Source organism: Impatiens glandulifera, chromosome 4 (genome assembly GCF_907164915.1).
Source record: "Impatiens glandulifera chromosome 4, dImpGla2.1, whole genome shotgun sequence".
Taxonomy (NCBI): Eukaryota; Viridiplantae; Streptophyta; class Magnoliopsida; order Ericales; family Balsaminaceae; genus Impatiens; species Impatiens glandulifera.
In genome coordinates, this window is record NC_061865.1 from 28,251,359 (window position 1) to 28,264,749 (window position 13,391).

The window sequence follows — 13,391 nt, forward strand, 5'->3', positions numbered from 1 at the left end:
ACAAAATAAATACTTAATTTATATTTATTCGAATGTTTTCAAATATATTTTTGTATCATATATATTTTATTCTTTAACAAATTAGAATGTGTATATTTCAAAAAAAAATCATCTTATTTAAAATTAATACGTCCAAAACATATATAAATATAATTTTATTTACAAATGTGTCAAATTAATTAGAATATAAAAATGATATGATATAATAAAAGACAATGTTTTATTCATATATAAAAAAATTCAAAATTTTCTTTTATAATTTTATTATCATGTAACACAATTCAATCTTCGAACCCTATTTAATAAAAACAATGAAAACTCCATCCAAATAACAATTCAACCATGTAATAATAATATTTATTCAAAAGTATCTTGTATTCTCGTATCATTATCTTTACAACAAATCTTTTATATATATATATATATATATATATATATATATATATATATAACACTTATTTTCCATATAAAAGTTAATTTATAAATTATATGTGTTTATTTGAGAGTTTATTTTTTATATAAAAGAAAGTTTAAGCTTATTATTATATAATAAAATACTATTATGTAACTATATCTAAATGTTTTTTAAAATTTTGACATTTTATATATACAGTTAGATTTAAACATAAAATCTAAATAAAAACAATGGATGGCTTAAAAATAAACTTTTTGTTTTTTTAGTTATAAAAATTAGTATGATCGGGTGATTTAAGTAAATTAGAAAAGAATATAAGACAATAATTAATATCAAATCACTATCATTTATTTTTGTTAGGTTATTTTATATTATTTACTTATTTTTTTTAATATAGTAAATAATTTATAATATTAATTTTATAATTTAAGTTTGTACATAAATATTTATTAGATTAGTTTTTTTACTTCTTTTTAACACTTTTAACTACTCTACATTGCTATAATTTTGGTTTTTAACTTATCTATAAATATTATTATATTTATTTATATGAGTTGATTTATTTTTTTAATGTAAAATGTTCACATAATCATAGGCCTTGTTAAATATACAAATTTTCCTCGAATAAAGTTTTCCTTGGCCAAATAAATATAAGTTCTTTAAAACCGGCCATCGATTATAGGGTTTTAAATATTTAACTTAAATAATCAAAAAGAAAAAAATTGTTAGAAAAATTAGATAAATTAATCAATAAGTAATTAACTATCTAAAAAAACTTAATTAAATTCAACTCTATATGCAGGTACATTTTTTCAACCTGGTCGGTCAAAACTATTCTCCCGAAACAACACAAACCGAAACAACTTACTTATCTTCTCGGAAGTCCGGCTCGGCTAGAATTCAGACCGATCAAGTTATCAACCGATATGTGTTCGGTCAAATCAAATCCTAAGGCAACATGCATTCTCACCGGATAGTTTAAATCAAAATAAAAAATATGGATACATTGGCAGTTGACGTGTTGATACAAACAAATATTCTTTGGGAATATGCAGAGGAAGGTTTTCAAAGGTTTAGACTGCGACACTTGTCTTCTGAAACAAGTCTACTAATTAGACTACATGCAGCTGTTAGATGAACAGTTACCAAATTTGGTATAAATCCAGAAGCAACCTCCAAGGAGCAGGCAACCAGCAAATGTACAGTTGCCAAGTGTACAAATACACAAACGTACAAGCTACCTGACTTGAGCCGGCACGGCATCATAATTTGGGAAGTTTCCAATGAATTGCTGATCCTTTTGACCAACCATTTAGTGAGAGAGAAATATGACTGTTGTCATATATCTACTATAAAAGGAAGCTAAAGAGCTGAAGAAAGTCTTCTTCAAGCCTAAGACTCTTCTTGCTTCCACTCTCTAGCTCTGGATTCAAACTCTTGAGAACATACATTGTGAAATCTACAAAGTTATTGAGTGATAACAACAAACTGTAAAAGTTCTGGGTATTTACATATTTGTAAAAGTGTATTACAATATTGTATGAGTTTTGTAAAGTGAACATCGAGCAGTAAATAAGACCCGATTGTGTGGTGTATTATGTTATTGAATATTTCTTAGTGAATATCCTTCTCGTTGTTTGAGAAGAAGGGGTGACGTAGGAGTTTCATCTCGGAACATCCATAAAATCTGTGTTTTGTGTACTTTACTCATTTTCGGTCACTTAACTAACCGAACCGATTTCCATCTATTCTAACCGACCTCTCTCCATTCTTATTTTTATTCGGTCTGTGTGTGTTGCTTCAGGCTGAAACAAACATTTCCGCACTTGAACTCGGTTCAAGAGTTTGTGACAGACTGTGTAGTGTTAAAACCGGTGTTAATTCCTAACCGGATTAGCGTCAACCGTTGTGTGTGTATTTTAAGAGTTCTCCTTTAGCCGGACCCCGGTCCCCTATGGGCGATCCCGATTCTAACACTTTGAATCATGATATCCACGTTTTTAAGTAAGAAAATAAATTGGTCACATTTGCCTTCATAAAAATTACTTTGTTACATGAATGTATATATATATATATATATAACAAAATAAAAAATTATAGCTCTCCTTATTGGCGGCTAATTACAATTTGAAATCTCTTCTTTTGAACTTTACAAATTAGGTGTTAATTGCAATTTGAGACATCTTCTTTCAAACCTTATAATTTTAGTCTCTTTATTAGGGGTAATTATAATCTGGAGTTTCGCATTGCCAAGTTTGTACAAAATGAGGTTTTTCCCTAACGGACATATACGTCCATTACAAAAATGTATTACTTGATTTTTATAATTAAAAATTAATAGTGACATAAATTTCTAAACACCAGCTCTTTTTTTTAATAAATGTCAATTCATTCAAAAAAACGAAAAAAAAACTACATCTATTCCAACCCAAATTAAACTTTATCCCCGATTCCATCTCTTCCATCCTAGTTTTACTCCCCTACCATCACCTCACGACGTTTGACTACCCTCGCTTTAGCTTGACTCCATTCCTCTTCACATCGAGATGAAATGAAGTTGAGTCTGTCTTAGGGAATTTAGAATTACGCGTCACTATTAAATTTTAATTATAAGTTCAATGTAATACATTATTTTGACGGACTTCCATGTCCATTATAGCAAAACACTATTTTGTACAATCCTGACAACGCGGAGCCCCAAATTGTAAGGTTCGAAAGATAAGGTCCTAAATTGCAATTGACCCAAATAAAAAATCTTAAATTGTGAGATTTAAAAGAAGAGATTTCAAATTCTAACTAGCTCCATAAAAAATTAGCCCAATTTGTTATTTTAGCATATATATATATTTTGAGTAGAATTCAACATTAAAACCTTAACTTTATTTTTTTTTAAGTAGATAGTCATGTATTAAAGTATTTAAATAAATAAATTATATTAATAAGTTCACAATTTCCAATTTCATACACAGATTACTTAAAAATTTATATTATTACATTATAAATATATTTTTTTTAATTATGTGTTATCATATCTCCTCAACTCATAACTTCTTAATTAAATCAATATTGATCCAATTTAAAATATAAGTATTATTATAATTTTTCAAAGTTGGGTTTGTCTAATACAAAGTCATTATTATTTTTCTTTATTATTATTTTATAATAAAAATAGAGACCATGGTTCAAATCCCGTTATGCACAATTTTACTGTGTCCTATGTTCAAGAGTTGAGGAAAGCATAAACCATTTATTTGAGAAATGTTCTTTTATAATACAAATCTGGAGGAGGTATGTTGTGTTGGGTCAAATTATTTTGACTAACGGTATTTTGATGATGAACTTGTGTAAAACTTAAATAAGAATGAAAATAAGTCGTCTAATTGTTTTTGTGCAGGTGCATCAAAACGTGCTAAATCCGACTTAGCTTGAATCAGGTTCAATAAACGTATTGGTTGTTAGACGTACGGCTAGTTAGACGTGTTGTCTAATAGATGAAAGTTAGACGTGCAGTTTAACTTACACGTAGTTAGACGTGCAGTTTAACAGACACATAGTTAGACGTCCAGTCTAACAGATACGTGGTTAGACATGTAGTCTAACAGACACGTAGTTAGATGTGTAGTCTAACAGATACGTGGTTAGACGTGCAGTCTAATAGACACATAGTTAGACGTGTAGTCTAACATATATGTGGTTAGAAATACAGTCTAACAGACACGTAGTTAGACGTGCAGTCTAACAAATATGTGGTTAGACGTGTAGTCTAACAAACACGTAGTTAAACGTGTAGTCTAACAGATGCGTGGTTAGACATGCAGTCTAACAGACACGTAGTTAGACGTGCAGTCTAACGGATACGTGGTTAGATGTGTAGTCTAATAGATGAAAGTTAGACATGCAGTCTAACAGATACGTGGTTAGACGTGCATTCTAATAGATGAAAGTTAGACGTAGGAAGTCTAACTCCTTCAGACTAGTCTGAAGTGAAACGTAGTTAGACGTGCTGTCTAACTCCATTAGACTTGGTGGTCTAATGGATCCTTCTATTAGACGGGGGCGTCTAACTTCATTAGACTTGACAGTCTAATGGAGCACGTCTAATGCCTCGCTTCAGCAGTTGCTTGAAGTTAGCATCCGTCTACCCACGATCAACTAACTGTACGCTACTCCTGCTCTACTAATCCATGCAAATCAGTACGATAGCCAGTTGCATCCAATGAATGAATGCCATGTAAGTAAATATTCTTTCTACTAATTGTTCCTTGTAGGAAAATCCTAGAAGAATATTCGGTGCACTACCAAATTGGTACGGCCACGATCTTTGTGCACAGTGTCTGTTGTACCTGTGTACTATGGAGGTTTTCCAATAGGTGCTTGCCATGTTTCAATTCAGAAGATTCGACCATTGGTATATGTTCTCTATTTAAAGATCTTCAAGGACAACGGATGAGAAGCCGGACTCACAATCCATCTTACGAATTACTCACTTGTTTGCTTACTGAGTTTGTACATCAAGAGAGAGATAGAATTAAAACCCTGTCTAGTTGAGTAATATTCTTAAACCTTGTGTAAGTTGAACAGAGTCTGTTCGGTTCAACAGTTAACTAGCACTGAAACTGTATTTGATTCAAAGAAAAGTATAGTGAATCCTTCCAGTGGTTGGAAGAAGGGGTGACGTATGAGAGTTTTGCTCCGAACATCCATAAACAACTCTCTGTGTCTTTTACATTCTATTCTTCATTCTTTCATTTGTTCTTAGCTTCAAAGCCAAGCAAACGTTTCCGCACTTGAATCGCTTCAAAAGTTTGCAAAGGTTTGTGAAGAATAGAAAGCGATATAAATTCCTAACAAGATTTCTATCAAACCGTTTTCCAGAAGTTGTCATCAATAGTTAGACCCCTATCTCTATTGGTGCCACCGATCCTTTCATGTTGCAAACATGAATATTATCAACTTTCTAAGAACATGAGAAGAAATCCAAGAGTGGATAAAAAATAAAGCAAAAGAAAGATTCTTCTATGTAAGTATGCTTAAATACTACTTTTGAGCAATAATCTACAAAATCTAGAAAGAATAAAATTCAAGAACTCATAGTGGAAGAAATAGAACTGCTGAAGATATTTGGGGAAATATAACTTCAGATAGAAATGCGCGCATTCAATTCTGGAGAGAAATCGAAAGGAATTAAGAAAATAGAAAGCTCTGCCAGATATGAGATATTTCATTTGAGAAAGTCACAAGTAGAATCAAAGTAAAAACGCTATAGACGCTAATTGATTGTTGTTGATATCTGTAATTCAGTTCTTGTTTCATTGTCAAATCTAGAAATTGTCTACATCTGATCTTAAACTTTTGTATTTTTTTTTCCTCCTTTGGTTTTTTTTAATGAAATTGCACTGAGCTGTTTCCCCCCCCCCCAAAAAAATTATTTCTCATTAAATTCAAATAATAGTTACATAAGAGAAATTAATTAGTAAATAATATGACATAACGTCTAGAAAATCAAAATTAATAATTTATTATCTAGATATTAAATTCCATATACAATTTACAAAAAAAAACTCATTATATAATTCAACGATTTGTTTAGAATTTCTCTAAAGGCGAACTCATTTGAACTCTTAAACGATGATTATGGTAATAGATCAAACCGAACGAACCAATGAAATAGTGTCGAAAGAATCTCTACAAAAAATTTTGAACAACAGTTAAAATTATCATTAACCGAGGGTTGGTAAACAATGCCGGAAAAGGTCCTGCCAAATAAAAATGGACCATCTATATCTATGGTCAAAATAGTAAGAAATTCATACAAATCATGGGAGGATACTTGTTAGAGGTCCTCCATATGAAAAATCTAATCTAATAACTTTTTATTGAAAAAATGAAAAATAACTCCATATCTGATTATTTCGTCTCATTTGTTACAAAAAGGGATGAACTTAGACTCGAGAAAGGATCACTAACACAATTAAAGAGTATGAGCAGTAAACGACTCAACGACGATTGAGAGAATTATTCTGACTATAAAAATTCGAGACGAAAAAAATGATTCGATTAAATATGATTCCGGACTAAACAAAACGCAACATCAACTCAAATTTGAGTAATGATGGCAATGAGTACCCGTATGTTCAATATTCGTAGGTATCCAATAGTCGGGTTCAGGTATTTTAAATTTAGTTCGGGTCGGGCATGGGGAGGGAGATAAGGTACTAGGTCGGATACGGGTTCGGTGATGAAAAGTGTACGAAATTCAAACACGATACTCAACTATATTAATATTAAAAAAAATATATTTTTAATTAAAAATTTTATGTCTTTTCAAATGTTTCATCATTACAGATATCATCATCTAATTGACTATTATCCACACTCCACTTTAACTTTAAATTTGATATATTCTTCAAAAACATATTTCTCTATATTAATTTTCATTTTCAATTTTTTTTAACCAAATAACATTTCTCTCATCAATCTTTACATTTTGGTACTAGTTTTGAAAATATTTTTTAAAGTTATGTTTTTGTTTCAAACTCTATAATTTTATAAGTTTTTAATCGGGTAATAAGGTACCCGTCGTGATCGGGTATCCTACGAATCATGAATGAATATATAAATATAGATATTCATCTGGTTTGGCGTCAGGGTCTGGTAATAAATTAAAAATAGTGTTATAAAATGAGGACTTCACAACCAACCGACCGTTAGTGTACCCGTTGTCTTTTCCAAATCCTAGTGATAAAAAAAACTACCTCCAATGTTAGAAAAAACAATAAGGGTCAAAAAAAACATTTAACCTAGCTATATATTGTTTTGTACAAATCTATATAACATTAATAGAGAAACAATTATTCCTTGGATTAACAAGACAAGTCTCAAACTTTTTGTTTTTTACTTGACAAGAAACCGCCAAGAGGAAATACTCTTCATAAAGTCTACATCAGCTCTAGTCATCGTCATCTTGCTTAGGCTAAGAAGAAGAAGTAGATGGATTTGAAGAACATGCACTGGCCTATCAGTAAGAGAGAGAGAGAGAAAATTAGATCTCGAGCTTGAAAAAATAAAGTTCATCCACCTTCTCTGCCTGCTTTCTTTGATTCTTTCCTCTTTCTCTCTGTCATTTTGTGGAGAGAGAAGAGAAAGGAAATATATATATATTAAGTATTCAGTAGTAAACGAACAAAGAATTTGGGGAATTCTGCTGTCAGAGCTCTTTTTTTTTTTTTTGGTTTTTTGCCTGCCTGTCACCTTACCTGTCATTCGGCATTGTGGGTGGCGACGCAGGAAGGTAGAATTCGACAGAGAGAGAGAGAGAGAGAGAAATAGCAGGTACATCCTTGAATTTGGTGATTTTTCTTGCTGCGATTCATTTGATCAACTCTTTTTCATTGCCGATTCAACCTAGAATTGGCGACGTTGTTCGTTTATGTATGAACAAGTTTCTTCTGTAATTGATCAACATTAAGGCTATAGTTGTTAGTTTCTATGTGTGTGCTTTGAATATCTTCTGTAAGTAACACCATTGAATTGCGGCTAAGCTCCTTCACGTCAATTTCATTCTTCTGAGATAGACAGATATCGAAGATGCGCAAGTGGCTTTGCTGTGCCTCTCAAGTAGAAGATAGATATCCAATCCTCGACTCCGAGCCTTTCACAAGTGCAAACAACTCTTACGATAATGGTAAGTCAAATTCACAGACATTCATTCTTAGGATATATCATTCATGAACTCAATGCAGATAAATTAATCCTGTTCTTTCTGTATACTGCATATTACGATATCAGATGGATTTAAGACACCATATATTCCCGTGAAACCTGATGCTAAGGCTATACCTCCCATTGAAGTGCCAGAACTATCCTTGAACGAACTAAGAGAGAAAACCGATAATTTTGGGCCCAAGGCATTGATTGGTGAAGGTTCATATGGCCGAGTATATTATGCAACCCTAAACAATGGACAAATCTTTGCTGTGAAGAAGCTTGATGTTTCTTCTGAACCCGAAACAAATAACGAATTCTTGTCCCAGGTCTACTGTGATTTCATTTAACAAACATCCCTCATTTTTTCTTTTGTATATAGGTATGATTTTTTTTTATATGATAGGTATCCATGGTTTCAAGACTGAAGCATGAAAACCTTGTTCAGCTGCAAGGTTACTGCAAAGAAGGAAGTCTTCGTCTGCTGGCCTACGAATTTGCAACAATGGGATCTTTGCATGACATTCTTCATGGTATGGATTCTAAAAACTCGATATCGATTTGATTTAGCTGGATTAGTAGGATAGTTTTGTTCGTTAAATATTATGGAAGAATGAATAAAAACTTGTGTGTTGACTTTTGAGACAATCACATATGAAAACACAAGATTGAACTTTTCATTGTATTGTTTATAATGTTAAAATATGTAATCACATATTGCATAAACATGTATTCAATTGTCTAAATAAACAAAATAAAACCTTCCCTTAGAGAGATTTGGCCTCCTTTTATAGTTAATAAATTGATACTGTAATCTTGATGACAGTCTTACACAGGATTCAACAACTTATTGGAATAAACTATGTCACAGAACAACTTATGTGTATTTGCTCTTATAGTACACATATTATTATATACTAGAAATAGAGAAAGAGGATGTATGATATTTATTCTTCAATGTGTGTTTCCACCAGATACAATTCAATAGGCCAATAGATTAATGAATGTTATGATGAAATAGGCATATCCTCAATCTCATTTAAGAATTGATCAATACAAAATAATTTTCCATGTTGGGCTACACAGGTAGAAAAGGAGTACAAGGAGCACAACCTGGTCCTGTTCTTGACTGGATTCAGCGGGTGAGAATTGCTGTTGATGCTGCGAGGGGAATGGAGTATTTACACGAGAGGGTAAAACCATCAATAGTACACCGAGATATTAGGTCAAGCAATGTGCTTCTATTTGAAGACTTTAAGGCTAAAATAGGCGACTTTAACCTCTCCAATCAAACTCCTGACATGGCTGCACGTCTTCATTCTACTCGGGTTTTGGGAACATTTGGTTATCATGCACCAGAGTAAACACCCTAATTTCTCTTCTATTCTTTTGTAGTATATGCAGCATCCTCTAGTTTTATTGTAAACGGCATAAATTTTTAACTGAGGTAAAAAAAGGAACTCAAATTGCTCATAGAAACTTGATAATAGATAGATAGGTTCAACACACCAACTGCATATATCAATGACTCTAATTGCCAATAGAGCTTCGGATTGGATTGCAGTTGAATGAACCAAATGAAAATAGCTAGTTTTTAGTAGTTGGTAAATTGATTTGATCAAATGTGAAACTAGTGTCAACTATTTTACCCTTGCAATGACATTATTTGATTACTATACTTTTAAGTTAATCTGGATCTGAATGATTTGGTCAGATATGCAATGACGGGACAATTGACACAGAAAAGTGACGTGTATAGCTTTGGAGTGGTTTTGCTAGAACTCTTGACTGGAAGGAAACCTGTAGATCATACAATGCCTCGTGGCCAGCAGAGTCTTGTTACATGGGTGAGTTATTTTTTATTTTTTTGTTCTTGTGGACAATGATTGGGGTTTATTAATTAAGGTTGAAAATGCAATTGATTTTTGTTATTATGATTATGTTTGATCATCAGGCCACTCCTAGACTGAGTGAAGACAAGGTCAAGCAATGCGTTGATCCAAAACTTAAAGGAGAATACCCTCCCAAGGGAGTTGCCAAGGTATTTTCATGTCTCTTTTCAATAAATTCCTTTTTCATGTCATACAATCACTAATTCACAAAACCCGTTTTTTGTTTATTAATGACAGTTAGCAGCTGTTGCAGCATTGTGTGTTCAGTATGAGTACGAGTTCCGACCAAATATGAGCATCGTTGTCAAGGCTCTCCAACCACTACTGAAGCCTCCTCCTCCCATAATTCCACAGGTTTGATAGAAAAAAAAAAAAAAAAAACAATCTTGCAATATATGGTTTCATTCTTATCTCTTATATTTCTTCTTCTTCTCTTGGGGGATTCGTCTCCCCCACATATATCTAACTTGTGGTTTGTTCGGTTTTGTATCGCATGGTTGTTGGGTTAAATCTGTTTCTTGGACTATTATTTGTTCATTCTCAAGACAAGCAATAATAATTTTAAGTTGTGTGGGTGTGCATATGAATCTGTGTTTTTTTATTTCCTTTTGAATAACATTGTTTAAACAAATCTGGTTGTTGTTACTAGTATTATAGTTATTAATAGAAAAATACTTTGAGTTCTCACTAAGAATCATATACCCAGTACAAAAAGAAGTATATTTTTTTGAATTCCCTTGCCATCCAAGAAAAATTATGAAACTTTTTATGACCTATCCAACAATTAAGGCAGTTAAAATCTTGATTAGAAGAGGCTAACTCAGTTAAATTATTTTGACTTTAAAAAATCTCTATTTGAATCACAAATACTATTATACATTTTACAAAAAAATAAAATAAAAGAGAACTTATTTAGAATTAATAATAAATAAATAAAACAAACATATTATATTAACACCTAAAATATTTGTTGTCCTTTTCTTAAACCATCTTAGTCAAAATTAAATTGTTTTTTAATTCAAAAATAATTTAAGAGGACACAACAGTTCTAACTTGCAACCACTAACCAACTCAAACCATTCAAGGAGGGATTCTAGATAATATAAAAAAACACAACCATTAAACAAATTTCCTTAACATAAAATTTCCTTAATTACATTTTTTTACAAAATTTTCACCTAAAAAAATTTAATCTAATTCAATAAATGTTTCCTATCAAATAAAAACAAAATCAATTTCACTTTTTGTATAGAGGGATGGTAACTGTGACAAAATAATAGCTTTCAAACATTGAATAAGAGCTTATTAACTTGCAAGTGTTCACTAAACAATCAAAAAGAAGATTTCTGAAAGTGAATGGAAATGTTGACAAGAAGAGAGTAAAAATACATGAAACTAGCTATAAATAATGTCATATAAGATGTAATTGTAATGGTTAAAAGACATATAATCATTAAGCATTTTTCGAAACAATATTATATAACTCCTTATTCTTTTTCAATTTCACTCACACAACTGCAACACAGACATCCTGTGAACATGCTTCCAACCAAATAATAACCTAAATGTTTCACATCACACAACAATTCTGTTGAGCATCGAGCATCTCGGGGGATCTGCAATAACAATCATAAACAAAACGCATGTTCAAATCCAAGTTATTATTTCACAACACAAATGAAAAATTGAATCTGAAACAACTTACAGTTGTCCAAGGTTTGACAGATCAAAATCAGGAGCAAGTTCTTTTACAATATCATTAGGCGGTTGACCACATTCTTGCATCTTCTGCATAAGCTCAACAATCTTGGTGAAGTTATCTGGCTCGGTTTCGTATACTATGTTTAGATCTTTAATCAGTTCATATTGGTTTGAGTAACGATCAAATTCATCTTTGCTTAACTTCGACTTGTTATCTTCCAACCACTTTGGATATCTTTCTCCAATCTCTTTCATAGGTTCATTCAGAATTTCTTTAGACAATAGCTGTTGCATCATTGTCTCCACAATAGATTCCATATCCTACACATTGAAGTACAATATACAAAATTAGGGTTCCCAAATACCAATCACACCATGGAAATACAATTAATTATAGAAGAATCCTCTTTCTTGGATTGTTTATACCCTAGAGTTTGATCAATATACACAGCTTAGTTCTAATCACAATAAGGTGAAAAGAAGAACCCTAGAAATTGAAAGATACTATTATTAATATACCTGAGAGCCAGCAAGTTCCTCAAATTGCTTAACCCAATCCTCCATCATTGGATCCTTGGAAAAGTCATCTATTGAAGCATCCCTTGGTCCTGATACAGACTCCAGACCCTTAACAGCCTCTTTAGTGTGGGCTCTCAGCTGATCAAGAGCTTCAGAAACATGAGAATCCTTAGAAACCTTTTGCTTACCCTTCTTCTTGCTTCTTAAATCAGGCAAACCCATAACCAATCCTTGAACTTCACCAGACGTAGAGATGCCATCTGATTTCTTAGCCTCCCCATCTCCATCCCTGCAATCAAAATTCAATAAATTCATATATCGTCGAATCAGAAGATTAATATGCATTTGGTACTTAAAAATGGAGTGGGGATTGGACAGAAAGTCGGACCTCTGAGAAGAAATGAGATTGAGATTCTGGAAATCGTCCAAAGCGCCTGAGATTACAGATTGTTGAAGGTCAAGTTGAAGAAATAGATGAAAAAAAAGGAAACAGTTTCTTACTGTCAAAGAGTTGATCAAGATCGTCGGCCATTGATTCTCTCTCTACTATGCCCTTCTTCTGTTGTTAATCGGGAAGGGCAAATTGCAACCGACTAGGTTACCCGGGCGATACTCTATCAACAGGTCCAAGAAGATAATAATAATTTTTATATATTTTGAGGTTTTCTTATTACTTAAATAATGAAATCATAATTTTTTTTAATTTAAAAAAAAGTTGGAATTAAAATTTTGGGTACCTAACTATCTTATTAAAATTAAAATATAAAATTATAATTCAAAAGATATTTTTTCACCTCTTTAACATTTAGGACTTTCTTAATTTAAATATTTTTAGATAAATAAAATATTTATTTTTTATAATTGAAATTATTTATTTTTATAATATTTTAAATATTAAATATTTGTATGATATATAAATAGGATAAGATAAGATTGACCAATAATAAATAAATAAATAATAAATTTAATAAAAATATTAAAATAATCTTTTAGATATATATATCATCATAATTTAAACATATTAAAAGTGAAATGTACATTTTGATAGGATTACAAAGTTTGTATTTTTTAATAAAAATATATGTAAACAAAAAAATTGATAAGTAAATCTTCTGTTTTTTTTATTACTAAAATTTAAATTGGTATTTTATTTTGTTAGT

At 31.4% G+C, this 13,391-nt stretch overlaps 2 protein-coding genes across 3 annotated transcripts; one reads left to right on the forward strand and one right to left on the reverse strand.

Moving 5' to 3' along the window:
• The first annotated feature begins 7,436 nt into the window (after positions 1-7,436).
• Positions 7,437-10,698, forward strand: LOC124936744 (PTI1-like tyrosine-protein kinase 3). Of its 2 annotated transcripts, XM_047477265.1 has the most exons (8): positions 7,437-7,747; positions 7,990-8,099; positions 8,204-8,448; positions 8,526-8,652; positions 9,206-9,479; positions 9,834-9,966; positions 10,074-10,160; positions 10,249-10,698. In XM_047477265.1, exons 2-8 carry the CDS (start codon positions 8,003-8,005, stop codon positions 10,369-10,371), a joined length of 1,086 nt encoding a protein of 361 aa, XP_047333221.1. In that variant the 5' UTR covers positions 7,437-7,747; positions 7,990-8,002; the 3' UTR covers positions 10,372-10,698. The 2 variants fall into 2 exon arrangements, with proteins under 2 accessions (XP_047333221.1, XP_047333220.1); XM_047477264.1 differs by having other exon boundaries at positions 7,437-8,099.
• Positions 10,699-11,389: 691 nt separating this feature from the next.
• Positions 11,390-12,870, reverse strand: LOC124934249 (peroxisome biogenesis protein 19-2-like). Its single transcript, XM_047474750.1, has 5 exons — positions 12,733-12,870; positions 12,620-12,665; positions 12,232-12,520; positions 11,717-12,033; positions 11,390-11,627 (listed from the first exon to the last, which is right to left on the reverse strand). The coding sequence occupies exons 1-5, from the start codon at positions 12,761-12,763 to the stop codon at positions 11,582-11,584; spliced, it is 729 nt and encodes a 242-aa protein (XP_047330706.1). The 5' UTR covers positions 12,764-12,870; the 3' UTR covers positions 11,390-11,581.
• Between the last annotated feature and the right edge of the window lie 521 nt (positions 12,871-13,391).

Coding starts and splice junctions, on each gene's coding strand:
- LOC124936744 (XM_047477264.1), top strand. CDS start 8,003: ATGCGCAAGTGGCTTTGCTGTGCCTCTCAAGTAGAAGATAGATATCCA. Junction 8,449..8,525: donor ATAACGAATTCTTGTCCCAG/GTCTACTGTGAT, acceptor TTTATATGATAG/GTATCCATGGTTTCAAGACT. Junction 10,161..10,248: donor CTCCCAAGGGAGTTGCCAAG/GTATTTTCATGT, acceptor TATTAATGACAG/TTAGCAGCTGTTGCAGCATT.
- LOC124934249 (XM_047474750.1), bottom strand. CDS start 12,763: ATGGCCGACGATCTTGATCAACTCTTTGACA. Junction 12,521..12,619: donor AATCTCATTTCTTCTCAGAG/GTCCGACTTTCT, acceptor TTTTGATTGCAG/GGATGGAGATGGGGAGGCTA. Junction 12,034..12,231: donor AGGAACTTGCTGGCTCTCAG/GTATATTAATAA, acceptor TTCAATGTGTAG/GATATGGAATCTATTGTGGA.